At 41.9% G+C, this 13,540-nt stretch overlaps 1 protein-coding gene across 7 annotated transcripts in view; it reads left to right on the plus strand.

Annotated features, from left to right (window-relative positions):
- The window catches only part of ERBIN (erbb2 interacting protein), a 235,152-nt gene that overhangs the window by 199,388 nt on the left and 22,224 nt on the right, over positions 1–13,540 (plus strand). For all 7 annotated transcript variants that reach the window (XM_084629519.1, XM_084629518.1, XM_084629521.1 and 4 more), the window contains 2 exons: positions 605–785; positions 1,746–3,282. In XM_084629519.1, the coding sequence (XP_084485645.1) occupies positions 605–785; positions 1,746–3,282 (1,718 nt within the window). The remainder of the gene's footprint in view (positions 1–604; positions 786–1,745; positions 3,283–13,540) is intronic.

Here is a 13,540-nt window from a genome sequence, read left to right on the forward strand (position 1 = left end):
CTATTGAGAAGTTATTAGCAGATGATTAACATTGGGCTACATGAGGGACACACTGGATTCAAATAAATGGAATTATATGGTAAGGTTAGCAAGTAGCAACTTTGTGTACTGCTGCATTACCATTTTTCTGTCACATGGAGCTGAACACTTTACTTGGAAAAAAAAAGCTAATAAGGTTTGTGTAATATAAAAGCACTTGAAGAGGGGGTGTCTAAAAACAAACATGTCAAACATAATTTGATTGATGGCCTTTGGAAAAGATTATATAATGTAACATTGGTACCTGGCCAATAAAACTCACAAAGAGTAACAAGTTGAATTTCAGTAATAGACAAGTACTGGCTGCACTTAGCCAGCTGTTCCTTAAAAAACAGGAACCATTGCTGACAAAAACAGAAATCCCATCAAATTATATGAAGCAAAACTGAACTTTGCAATGGCAATTTATTAATGTTATTATTATTATTATTATTATTATTATTATTGATAGTGTTACAGTGTATGAATACTTTCTTTTTCTAGTAATGTGCATTACACGTTATTTATTTGTTGACTTTATAAAAGTTCAGTATGTACATGACTAAACTGACAAACTTTGTTTCAGATAATAAAGATGCAGATTCCTTATCAGATGAAGCCACCCACAACAGCAATCACAATAACAGCAATTGTTCCTCTCCTTCTCGAATGTCAGATTCAGTTTCTCTACATACTGACAGTAGTAATGACATTTCAGTGTGCTCTCCGGACAAAGAAACACATAGTGCTGCTATTTCCAAAATCAGGTTTGTGAAACAGTTTATAGCAAGGCTATAACAGCAAGGATACCTGAGCAACTGCAATAGAGAAACTTGTTTATCTTTTAGTACAAAATTGTTGTTATAGTCCAGCCTGACACCTTGATTATTGTTCATTAAATAATTAATTTAAATATGTTTGTGTTCTAATATAATTTTAAATAACAAAATAGTACTTTTATCTTGAAGTATACCACAAAATAACTTATTTTTCTTTATTTAAAAAAACAAAAAAGCACCCCAGCAAATTGTAATAGTCAAGAAACTGTTCCCATCTTCTTAAGGTACAGTGATTGGATCCTTTTGAACTTTTATTTTTCTACTATCTCTACAGAAAACTTCATCATATCATTTACAATTATTCAGAGGATGTTGGAGAGCAAATATTTTAACGACACAGGTTGCAAAAAGTGGTTAGCTTTCCTTAAATATTATAATCTGTGTTTAATGGCTAGCAGTCTATAGTTTAGTAATTAAAATATGATATAACAAACTAAAATGAAAGCATTTTTTTCTCATGTTGATCTTATCTTTAGAAGTATCCAGTCAGAAATACAATTTTAATTATTTATTGCAACAAAAATGACATAAGTACAATATTGAAATATTAACTCTAAACTTTCAAGTGGAATTCTGAAATTAGGGCTGATTTTACAACCCGTTGCTAATTCAAGAGTTCTTTTTTACATGGATTGTCCATTAATTTCAGTGCAACTTGTCATGCGAGTAAGACTTGCAGGATTAGGCCTTTAGTACAGAATATTTTTCCTAATAGGAATATAACATTATAAATTAGGTCAGCAATTGGTCTTTTGTCTCACCATGCATCCATTGTGTGGGACTTCTGCATGATAATACACAACTTAGCTGAACCAATACTTAAAAATAGATCAATGCTATTGGCAGCCTCTTCGGTTTTCTCAAAGAACTATCTTTTTTTTTTTTCAGGCAAGAAGATGAAAATTTTAATAGCCTCTTGCAAAATGGAGGTGAATTAAACATCACAGTAGAAGAAGAAATCAATGCGCAAGAGAAAGTTACAAATTTGCCTGAATATGAATTAAGGATTGAAGAGAGATTAGCTCTAACAGAAAAAGGTGTTGACCTAAACACAGCTACTGAGGAATCTCACAAATTAGACCAAATTAACATGAACATCAACAAACTGACTAGTGAAGATGCAATGCAACCAAGTGTTATGGAAAGATTAAAGACACAGGAAATAGTGTCGGTAACGGGCTGCTTAAACTATAACATGAAAGAAGAAACTGAGATCTTCGAAAATAGAAATCAGTATTCTAACCTCTGTTCTATAAATAAAGTGAATGGACATTCTGAGAAAGCTCTGCGATCTCCAAGGAAGACTGAATTAAAGAGAAGCATTACAGTTGACACTGATTCTTCTGTGGATGTATGTATTTCAAAGAGCACTGAAGACCTGTCCCCACAGCGAAGTGGCCCTGTGGTGAAATCTCACAGTATCACCAACATGGACACTGGTGCTCTAAAAATTTTTGATATTGTTAATGACAGTGGATCCCAAGTGCCAAACTCAGTGGCAAAATCTGCATCTGCTGGTCCAGATGGAAAAAACATTGTCCGAAGCAAGTCTGCTACTCTTCTATATGACCAGCCTTTGCAGGTATTTCCTGGATCATCATCGTCTTCTGATTTAGTATCTTGTACAAAAACATTGTTCAAGTTTGATTCAAATCACAATCCTGAAGGTGCTAATGTAGTTAGACCAGTGGCAAGTGGTGCGCAGATTTTCAGTGCACCTCAGTATAATATCCAATATAGCAGCAGTACAACAGCCAAAGACACCTTGTGGTCCCCAAAACAAAATGCCCAAATAGAACAAGGGAGCTTACCACCTCAGCGCCTATCTAGGTCAGACAGCACAGAAAGTTCTAATTACGTAAAACATTCTGCCAACATGAATTTCTCCAATCATAACAATGTTCGAGCCAATGCTGCATATAACATGCATCAAAGGATGGGTGGAAGACATTTAGAAATGTGGGCTATTCCACCGAATGATAGACTTGTTCCTGGAGCAACCAGAAATACTCTTCAGAGACAGAGCAGCATATCCTCTACAGCTTCCATAAATGTTGGTGATACTGGACCCTCAAGGCGTGCCCAGGTTCCTGAAGGGGACTACTTAACATACAGAGATTTGCATTCAATGGGAAGAGCTCCACCAATAATGCCTGGGCAACCGAGGCCTCTTTCTGCAAGAACATACAGCATTGATGGTCCAAATGTACCTAGACCTCAGAGTGCTCGCCCTTCAGTGAATGAAATACCAGAAAGAACTATGTCAGTCAGTGACTTTAATTATTCACGGACTAGTCCCACAAAAAGACCAAACCCAAGGGTTAATTCTGAGCATTCTTTGTTAGACCCTCCAGGAAAAAGCAAAGTCCCTCATGACTGGCGGGAACAGGTGCTGCGACACATTGAAGCTAAAAAGTTAGAAAAGGTAAAAAGTTGTTAATTGTTCATCTTTCTGTCTTCCTGTATTATAAAAAAAGCTATGTAATCTGTATTTTGATTAATTTTTCACTTTGTAATGAAAATGTTCTCTGAAATTTTTTAAATGGGACCTGTGAACATTTTTTTCAAAAAATATAGGTAATTGTAAATTTGTTGAATGTCTCTGAGAAATATTCAGATAACGGATTATAAACGTACCCTTCCCGAAAAAAGGAAAAAAACTTATTTTCCCACATCATACTTGTTGGTTCAGTTAAACTACCTTAGAATGAACCATTACGTAACATCATTGCTTCCACGAGGGAGCCTTGCTGGACTATAGAGCCAGCCCTTAGAGGCTCAGGTAAGTGTTTTTTATTGTAGTGTAGTTTTAAAAAATTATATTAAAATATAACATATTTTGCAAGGTGATTGAAAAGTTAATGGCTTTGTAGTTTCAGTTGCATCTGAGCACCAAAGCCATACTACGTAGATATTAATCTGGAATTTAGTCTTTTGGAGTTCGTTTGTTGGAGTCTTGAATGATCTTTTAATGCTCTGAGATAAGGCACTTAGTCATCCTGATCATGTAGTAGATCCCAGCAGATTTTTGATATGACTGACCATTGGGGGCAAAGAGACAGTGGCTGATATTTCTGCAGCTGCTTTGCTATACCCGGAAGATAAGAGTTGATTAGCATTGTTGAACAATTATGTCATCACCAAAATATATGCGGTGAGGATAGCATCTTTTAGGAACATAGTCATCCATGTTGCCCAATGTATATACAAAGCCTCTTAGGAAAATATTTTCTAAATATAGGGGAGTGTGTCATTGCACTGCTGATGATACACACTACTTGTCCTTGAAAACATGTTGCCTTGGATGACATTGTCAGTCAGATGCACCAAGCTGCTTTATCCTTACCCTCAAGAAGATGAAGTCTTTCTGGTGGGTAGCGATGATCATGTTAATATTTTCCTCACCTCAATGTCCCTGCTTGTTAAGGGGATATATTTGAAGATGATAAGCAAGGTTAAAAATCTTGGCATCATATTCAAGCATGACTTTTCAATGGATGTGGAACAAAAGTGTTTTTCTGAATCTGCACAATTTTTTTCAGGCTGTAATCTTCTTTTTATGTGATAATATCAAAACAGCAACATTAGCCCTCATGACCAAGAATCTTAACTATTATAATTCCCTCCTTGTAGGAATAAGTTGTAAACTCTGATTCAAGCCTTATCTGGGTAGGTACGTGAGCTCTGATATCATGTACATTTTAAGGATCTCACAATAGTGCTTTTATTGTGGTGGATCCTTGAGTACCCACAGAAACTAAGGACCATCACTACGGCCCTACCAGACTCAGTCCATTTTGGTCAATTTCACAGTCATAGGATTTTTAAAATCATAAATTTCATTATTTCAGCCATCTAAATCTGAAATTTCACGGTGTTGTAATTGTATGGTATTGCCACCCTTACTTCTGTGCTGCTGCTGGCAGGATGCTGCCTTCAGAGCTGGGCACCTGGCCAACAGCTGCTGCTTTCCAATCACCCACCTCTGAAGGCAGCGCAGAAGTAAGGGTGGCAAAACCGTGACCAGTGGCGGATTACGCTTTTCTGGGGCTCTGGGCCAGAGCAAGTGGGGGGCCTGCCCCACTCCTTATGCCTGCAATCACCCCCATCCCTCACCGCCTGTGCTCCTGCTGGGGAGCAGGGTCGGGGTATGGAGACTTGCCCCACTCCCTGGCAGGAGCGCCAGGCAGGTGGAGCAGAGCAAGCCCCCCTGCCCCAACCCCACTCAACAGCAGCAGCACCAGGGAGGCAGAGTATGGCGTGGGGGCCCCTCAATTGGCTGGTGCCCCTGGGCACAGACCCCATTGGCCCAGTAGCTAATCCATCACTTATCATTACTCCGCTAGAATAACCTTGCGAACCCCCTGCAACTCCATTTTGGGTCAGGACCCCCAGTTTGAGAAACGCTGGTCTCCTTCAATGAAATCTGTATAGTATAGGATAAAGGCACACAAAAGACCAGATTTCACGGTCTGTGATGCATTTTTCATGGCTGTGAATTTGGTAGGGCCCTAACCATCACAGACCTCACCACTTTCCACTCCCAGTGTAATGTGCACGTCTTCAACCTCGCCTTCTCTTGTATAAATACATAGAAGCGTAGACATAAAGAACAAAAACAACCCTACCTAAACAAAATACTACACTTTATGCACCATTCTCCCCCTGGGGATAAGATGAGAGAATGGGACGAGCTCTGCCAGTAGTGTCTGGGCAACAGAGACTTTTTTCTGCCAAAACCTATAGTACTGATGGTCCAAACAAACCAGACCTCAGAGTGCTTGCGCTTCAGTGAATGAAGTACTGGAGGGAACTATGTCAGTTTGTGACTTTACAAATGTTAGGCAGGGCACCTACTACATTACTGAATGACACCAGATAGTAGGTGATAAGGGTAGTGTAAGAACCAGAGTGTGAAATCTGCTGCCCTCACAGCTCATCCTTTCCCTCCATGTGTTTAATAACCCCTTACTTTTTTTCCTATTGGAATGGTATTGTGTAATAAATGCTGTCTCCTTAATTCTTATCCTTCCCTTCCACCAGTCTAGTTTAGTTTGTTGGAACCGCTAGGTTTATTTTTTCTTTAAGATTTAAGAGGGTGGCTTTGTTTTTATAAATAATGCTATTAGTTTTTACAGTGGTTTTTCATTCAGCAGTCTGAGCACAGTGCGGAGATGTATGTGGTTGTGTGAGAGACTTCCTCTTTCTCTGTGAGTGTGCTTTTATAGGTAGCATTTATTTTTATATTGTTTTGGTACATGATAAACATCTCAAAACCATGCCATGAATGTCAAAAGAGCCACAGATGTGCTTCTCTTGGCTGGCTTCGAGAGACGGCTGGCCAATACAATAGTGAGGAATGTGAAAATCAGTTATTTGCTGCATGTTTCTCTGTCCCCTTCTGTTTAAGGCATTTAGGAAATAGCATTACAGTTTCCGTACCTTTTTGTTGTTGTTAAGTTTTTTGTTTTTCAGGTCACTTAAATTATGGGAGTCCCATAAATCAGAAGTTGGTAGTTTCAGGTGTGCTTCTGTTTATAACTCAAAATGGGCTTTTAATTCTGTAGGAAGTTATTCCATACTGTATTCTAGACCTCTGGGATGTATGCTGGGGAAAGAAACTGTATTGTTAATTTAGAAGATCACAAATACATATTCTTTAACAAACATTTCACAACAGAGGAAATTAACAGATTAAAAGAATCTGCTGTGTTTAAGCATTGTAACGGTTACCAAATGAACAAAAAAAAAATCAGGAAAAACAAATTTAAGAATAATATCTCCATCTTTAATTCATACATTGGTGCCTGTACTTTTACATAGTAGTATGGTTAAGATCACTGTTCACCTTTGCTTTGCATTACCTGACTTTCAGGGGTTTATATAACATACTTATTATTTCTATTTAGGGATTTTTAGTAAAAGTTTTCATAAATTATTTTTGTAAAGTTATAAGTTCCATAGTTTCTAAACTTATACAAGAACAATCTTTTAAAATTCTAAAACATCAAAGGCTGCCTATAAATCAAAACCAGAGAAGCTAATTCTTGTTTTGTGACACTCTTGGACATTTTCGCCTGGTGATGTAAAGGGGAAATCATTTCAAGCAGCAGTTTTCATAAGGGATCAAATGAAAGCCTGAAGTCTAGCAAATAAGATTAATGACTAACTTCAACATAGCAATGAATATTGTAAGCCAATTTAAATCACGTAAGGGATATGCTCCTATCATAATTGAGCAACCTGAAACTATGCAATGAGAGGAAAAATGATAGCTAAGACCTTTTTGAAAATAGATCTTAATATAGAGACTTGAAAATTCAATAAAAATTGTTCGATTGTTCACTACACTACGTTACTTTTTTTGTAAGTGGAAGAAAGTCTCTTCAAGTGTATTCCACGTCTGGAGTGCATGCATCCCATCCACACAAGACTGGAATTTTTTGTGTGTGTAGCATTGTGCATTGCAGCCACATCTGTGTCCTACATGCACCCCGATGTGCCGTATCTAAGGTTATAAAGCAATCCCATTCCTCTATCCTGGAGTTGGCCAAAACCTCACCCAGGTCCTCTGAAGAGAGAAGACATAAGGAGCACTGTTTGCATTGTACTCTCTCTCTCGTCCTGAGCCAATACAGCCTAGGAGGCAATTCAAGACCCAGATCAGGTTCTGCTGATGCCTCGCCACTGAGCGACCACTGACCAGTCTGAGCAAACTCTCCAGGAGTCATTGATAGTCCTGTGATTGGATCAAAACACTCAGCACTGAAGTCAGCAGTGCAGGAGTGCTCTTCGGACCGCCTGGCACCAGAAAGTGTTCTGACCTAGATGCTGCCTTTGGTACTGAAAATCTCAGCACTGATTGCTTCGAGTCCACATTTGACAATACCAGCCAGCCTTCCCCCCTCTTCTTCATGGTACCTACATGCTTCACCAGTACTGGGAGACTTGGCAGTTTCAGATCAGCCTGAGTCTCTATTGCTGTCTTCTACTAAGAAACTATCGTCACAGGTTGCGAACCTTGCACTGCAACGACAGGAGCTGCCTCGTCCCTCTCAAGCACATGAGAGAGATGCTCCACCTGTGGAGGGGATGTATTCCTTCTCCTCCTTGGCCTCAGAGGATTAGGTGATAGGCAACACACCCCAGAACGATATGACCCTAGCCTGTGTGAAAGGACAATCAGAGACCACTCCCACAAGAGAGACTATGGAGATGTCTTTGAGCTGTACCCTGCATGATACTTAACCTTGCCTTATCCCCCTTTCCAGAATCCCATGCATTTGTGGTCCTTTTGGGCACTCTACTCTCAGGATTCCAACAGCCCCTCAGGAGATGAAGGCAAGGTCACCCTCTCTTTTGGGACCGCAAGAAAGCCACCCCAGTCAGCTGCCTCCTAATGCAGAGAGGGAGTAGGAGGACTTACAGGAAACAGAAGCCAAAAATCTCCTCCTCTTTGCCAGACGAAAGCCGACCTCAGTTCTAATTCAATCTGACAATCAATAGATTTTCCAGTAACTCCTCAGGAGAATGGTGAACACCCTGGAAATTCTGGTCAATATACTGCAAGAGTAATCACACAAACTTCTTGACAGCCTGCACTTATTGGCCCCTGCTAAATTGGCAGTGCTATTAAATGATGGCACTTGGAACCAGCCAGAAGACTTTGGCAGACTCCTGCCTCAGAAACACCTACATCTAAAAGAAAGCAGACCTGCCCTATCAGGTCCCCATCAAAAGTTTTGAATATTTCTATAACTATTCAACACCAGAGGTCCAAGAGAGGTCCAAGAAACAGGATGAACCTAAAGCGACTCCCAGGAAAAAGCCCCCTTAAAAAAAAAAAAAAGCTTACCTCTTTGGTCAGAAGTCATATTGTTCAATCACCTACAAAGTTCACTGCCACTTACCAAGCACTCCTCGCTAAATGAGACTTCCTGACTTGGGATCACATATCTCAATTTGCAACAGATAAAAATCCCTAGTGCAGGAAGGACAGCTGGTTGCATGGATCACATTACAGGTCTCTCTTGCCACTTCTCATATGGTGGCCTGTGGTATTGCTACAGCAGTAATAATGCACAGGGCCTCCTGGTTGTAGTCCCTTTGAGGAATCTGCAACTGATGGGGTTCTTCACACACTGAAGGATTCAAGAGCGACTTTGTGCTCCCTGGGCATGTATGCTCTGGTTCCCAGAAAGAAACTGTACAAGTCTCAACTCTGTCAGATGCAGAGGCAACCATCCTCATATTATTTACAGTCAGCAGAGATCTTCCAAGCCTTGGAGGAAGAGGTTCCAGATGAGGAGATATAATCCCAAAATTTGACTTGACTAAACTAAACTGTAGCCATTCTAGGTGTATTTAGCTACTATTAATTAAAAGCCTGTTCCTCCTCCATTACACACCTTCCATCAACCTCATAATAGTAGGTTTGATGGTGGGGTTAAGCGTCTTGCAGAGACAAATTTTCTCACCTTTGGGAATTGTTTAAGTTTGTTTCAGGAGACATGGAATCATATGGTCTGGATCAGTGGATCCTGGGGAATGTGGAGAAGGGATATTCCATCCCATTCTAGTCCCTTCCATCTGGGACCCTTCTCACAAGATATTGCTCAGGAGGGAAATGGACTCCCTCATAGCAGGTGTACTGCCCTTGGAATTCCAAGGCAGGGTGGTGGTTGGTTGTTTTTATATATATATATATATATATATTTCCTGGTCCCAGAGAAGAAAGGGGGATGGTACCCTATCCTGGAACACAAACAACTCAACAAGTTCAGGATGGTGACCCTAGCATCCATAATCACTACTGGATTCTCAAGACTGGTTCACAACGCTCGTCTTACAAGACACACACTTTCATATTGCAACACTCCTGCCCCACAAGAAATATCTCCGGTTTCTTGGGGGAAAAGTCTCACTACCAGTACAGAGTGCTTCCCTTTGCCCTCCATGTGGCACAGGGTCTTCATCAAATGTCTGGTAGTCATGGTTGCACATCTGAGAAGAGAAGGAATTCAGATCTATGCTTACCTCAATGACTGACTGATCTGAGGTCAGTCACCTCAGTTTAACTCCATCTGAGCAGTCCTGGCTCTTTTTGCCACGTTGGCCCTCAGAGTCAAGTCAGACTGTAGACTTCATAAGGAGCAGTGTTGAACTCCTCACTGGTGAAGGCCTGCCTGCCCACAAGACAGATTTCTTATCATTCTAATTCTCAGGTCAGATAGCTTCAGTCTCACCTGACAATCTGAAACTCATTGGTCCCAGGGTTTCACGCATCTGTGCAGTACAGTTTGCCAGATTTCACCTATGTTCCATACAAGGGTTCTTGAGATTAGTGTATCAACCAGGCAGATACCACTGAGACATGCTATTCACATTTCTCCAGGAAGTCCTCTCCTTGATCGATTGGTGGAAGGACCCTCTACATGTGTGCAGCACGGTGCCCTTCTCCATCTCTTCCCGGCATAACTAGTGACATGAATCTTCAGTAGGATGGAGAGCTCATCGGGGCCGCTTCAGATCCAAGGCTTCCATTCCACCCAAGAGGCCAGGCTTCACATAAACATCCTGGAACTGAGAGCCATTCAGCTGACATGCATAGCCTTCTTCCCATTTCTTTGAGATGCCACAGTACAGATGCTCATTGACAACACCACAGCAACGTACTGTATCGACCACAGGAATGCTTTCACTATCACGGTTGTGCCAGGAACCAAACCACCTTTGAGAATGGTGTATCAGTCACTATGTATCAGTCACCATGTCACATCAGTAGCATTACATCATTCTGGTCTACAAAACAGCTTCGCAGACCAACTCAGTCGTCAGTACTCAGCCATGAATGATCACGCAAGGACTCCATGCTGTGAGACCTCTTTTTGCACCTGTGGGCTTCCAGTTTTGGGCCGGTTTGCCATCTGACCAGTAAAAGAAGTGCCTCAGATTCTGTTCCAGGGGAGGAGCCAGTCCCAGCTCCCCTTCAGATGCATTTCTGATTGTGTGGTCACCGGCACTAATGTATGCCTATTCCCCAATTCCTCTGATACAGAGATTCCCTGGGAAGATCAGATAAGCTGGGGCTCTGGTAATAAGGATAGCCCCAGCATGGCCCAGGCACTTTTGGTTCTCAGACCTCATAAACCTGTTGTCATGGCTCCTGATCATGCTCCCTGAAACACACCCTGAGATAATACACAACCAGGTAGAAAAGTCCTTCACCTGAACTTAGCACCTCTCCATCTCACAGCATGGCTGATGGCTGCTGTATAGCATTTCAAAACATCCTGATTTGCAGCAGAAAAGATTCCACCAGACTGACCTATGCTGTTGAATAGAAGAGATTATCTATCTGGGTGCTGGAGAATAATTTCACTTCTTTGGAAGCACCAGTGACTGCCATCCTGGACTGTTTCCTCATCTAAAAGCATTTGGACCCTTCCATCTGTTCTGTCAAGTACATTTGGCAGCCATCTCTGCCCATGATCCTTTGATGGAAGGCCACACCTTCTGTTATCCGATAGTGTCTTGTCAAAGGTATCCTCCATAGTTTCCCACCAGTTAGAAAGATGCCGCCCTCTTGGGACCTGTGCGTTGTCTTCACAGCTTTGATGGAACCTCTTTTAGAGCCTACGGCAACCTGTTCCTTATACCACTTTTCTATGAAGACCTCCTTCCTATGGCCATAACCTCAGCCTGAAGAGATTCAGGCCCGTATGGTGGGTCCACCTTATACAGTATTCCACAAAGACAAAGTAACTTTTTAAAAATCTCATCTAAAGTTTTTACCCAAAGTGGTTTGATTTTCATCTTAACCAAATGATCCATTTACTTGTCTTCTTTCCCAAATCTCACACCACCCAGGGAGAGCTGAATCATGGAAGGTTAGGGTTGGAAGACACCTCAGGTGGTCATCTAGTCCAACCGCCTGCTCAAAGCAGGACCAACCCGAACTAAATCATCCCAGCCAGGGCTTTGTCAAGCCAGGCCTTAAAAACCACGGAGGAAGGAGATTCCACCATCTCCTTAGGTAACCCATTCCAGTGCTTCACCACTCTCCAGTTGAAATAGTGTTTCCTAATATCCAACATAGACCTCCCCTACTGCAACTTGAGACCATTGCTCTTTGTTCTGTCATCTGCCACCACTGAGAACAGCCAAGCTCCATCCTCTTTGGGAACCCCCCTTCAGGTAGTTGAAAGCAGCTATCAAATCCCTCCTCACTCTTCTCTTCTGCAGACTAAATAAGCCCAGTTCCCTCGGCTTCTCCTGATAAGTCACGTGCTCCAGCCCCCTAATCATGTTTGTTGCCCTCTGCTGGACTATCTCCAGTTTGTCCACATCCTTTCTGTAGTGGGGGGCCCAAAACTGGACTCAGTACTCCAGATGCGGCCTCACTATTGCTGAATAGAGGGGAAGAATCATTTCCCTCGGTCTGCTGGCAGTGCTCCCACTAATGCAGCCCACTGTGCTGTTAGCCTTCTTGGCAACAAGGGCACGCTGCTGACTCATGTCCAGCTTCTCATCCACTGAAATCCCCAGGTCCTTTTCTGTGGAACTGCTGCTTAGCCAATTGGTCCCCAGCCTGTAGCGGTCCATGGGATTCTTCCGTCTTAAGTGCAGGACTCTGCCCTTGTCCGTGTAGAACCTCATCAGATTTCTTTTGGCCCAATCCTCCAATTTGTCTAGGTCACTCTGGACCCTATCCCTATCCTCCAGCATATCTACCTCTCCCTCCAGCTTAGTGTCCTATGCGAACTTGCTGAGGGTGCAATCCATCCCATCATCCAGATCATTAATGAAGATGTTGAACAAAACTGGCCCCAGGACCGACCCCTGGGTACTCCACTTGATACCAGCTGCCAACTAAACGTTGAGCCGCACCTTCAACATTGTCATGTCTCTTCCTACTGTCTAGGAGGGCTCTTAAAAGGCTTCGTTGTGTCCAGATTGTTCCTAGCATTTGCTGACAGAATGAAGGGTCAACCTATCTTCAGCCAAATACTTTCAAAATGGGTCTCAGATCGTATTAAGACAAACTATGTGGTGACTCATTTGGACCCATTCCGCCAGAACTCAGGCAACCTCTGCAGTTTTCCTGCAAGGTGTCCCAGTCTTAGAGATTTGCTGAGCAGCTACCTGGAGTTCAGTTCACACCTTCGCCCAGCACTATTCCCTAGTGTAGATCTCCCTGTCTGAAGCCTGCTTTGTCATGCAGTCTTTTTTCCAGTAAACTCTAGTAGTGCTTGCTGTCTCCATGCAAGTTATCACTTGAGTAATCTGGAGTGGAATACATGTGGACAATCACTTGAAGAAAGACGTTTCTACAGTAATTCTGGTTTTTCAAGATGTGTTAGGTACATGTTTTCCATGACCTGCCCTCCTTTCCTGCTATTGGGGAATCCTTGCTAAATTATATTTGGCGTAAATAAAGGAGCTGGAGATTTGATGCAGCTGCCAAATCCTTTATGCCCTTGGCTAAGGAGTGCTGGGAAGGCACACAGGCCGCAACAGACACTGCTACTCAGAAAGATTCTGGTGTTACATGTGAACCAGAAGTGGAACATTTGGACAACACATCACAAAAAATCAGTTACTTTACCCATAGAAGCCATTCCTTTTTCCTTATAATGTAAAGCTGCTCTCTAGTGGTCACAAAGTGTTTATATATAAGCTGC

Source organism: Lepidochelys olivacea, assembly GCF_965140295.1.
Source record: "Lepidochelys olivacea isolate rLepOli2 genome assembly, chromosome: 5".
Lineage (NCBI taxonomy): Eukaryota > Metazoa > Chordata > Testudines > Cheloniidae > Lepidochelys > Lepidochelys olivacea.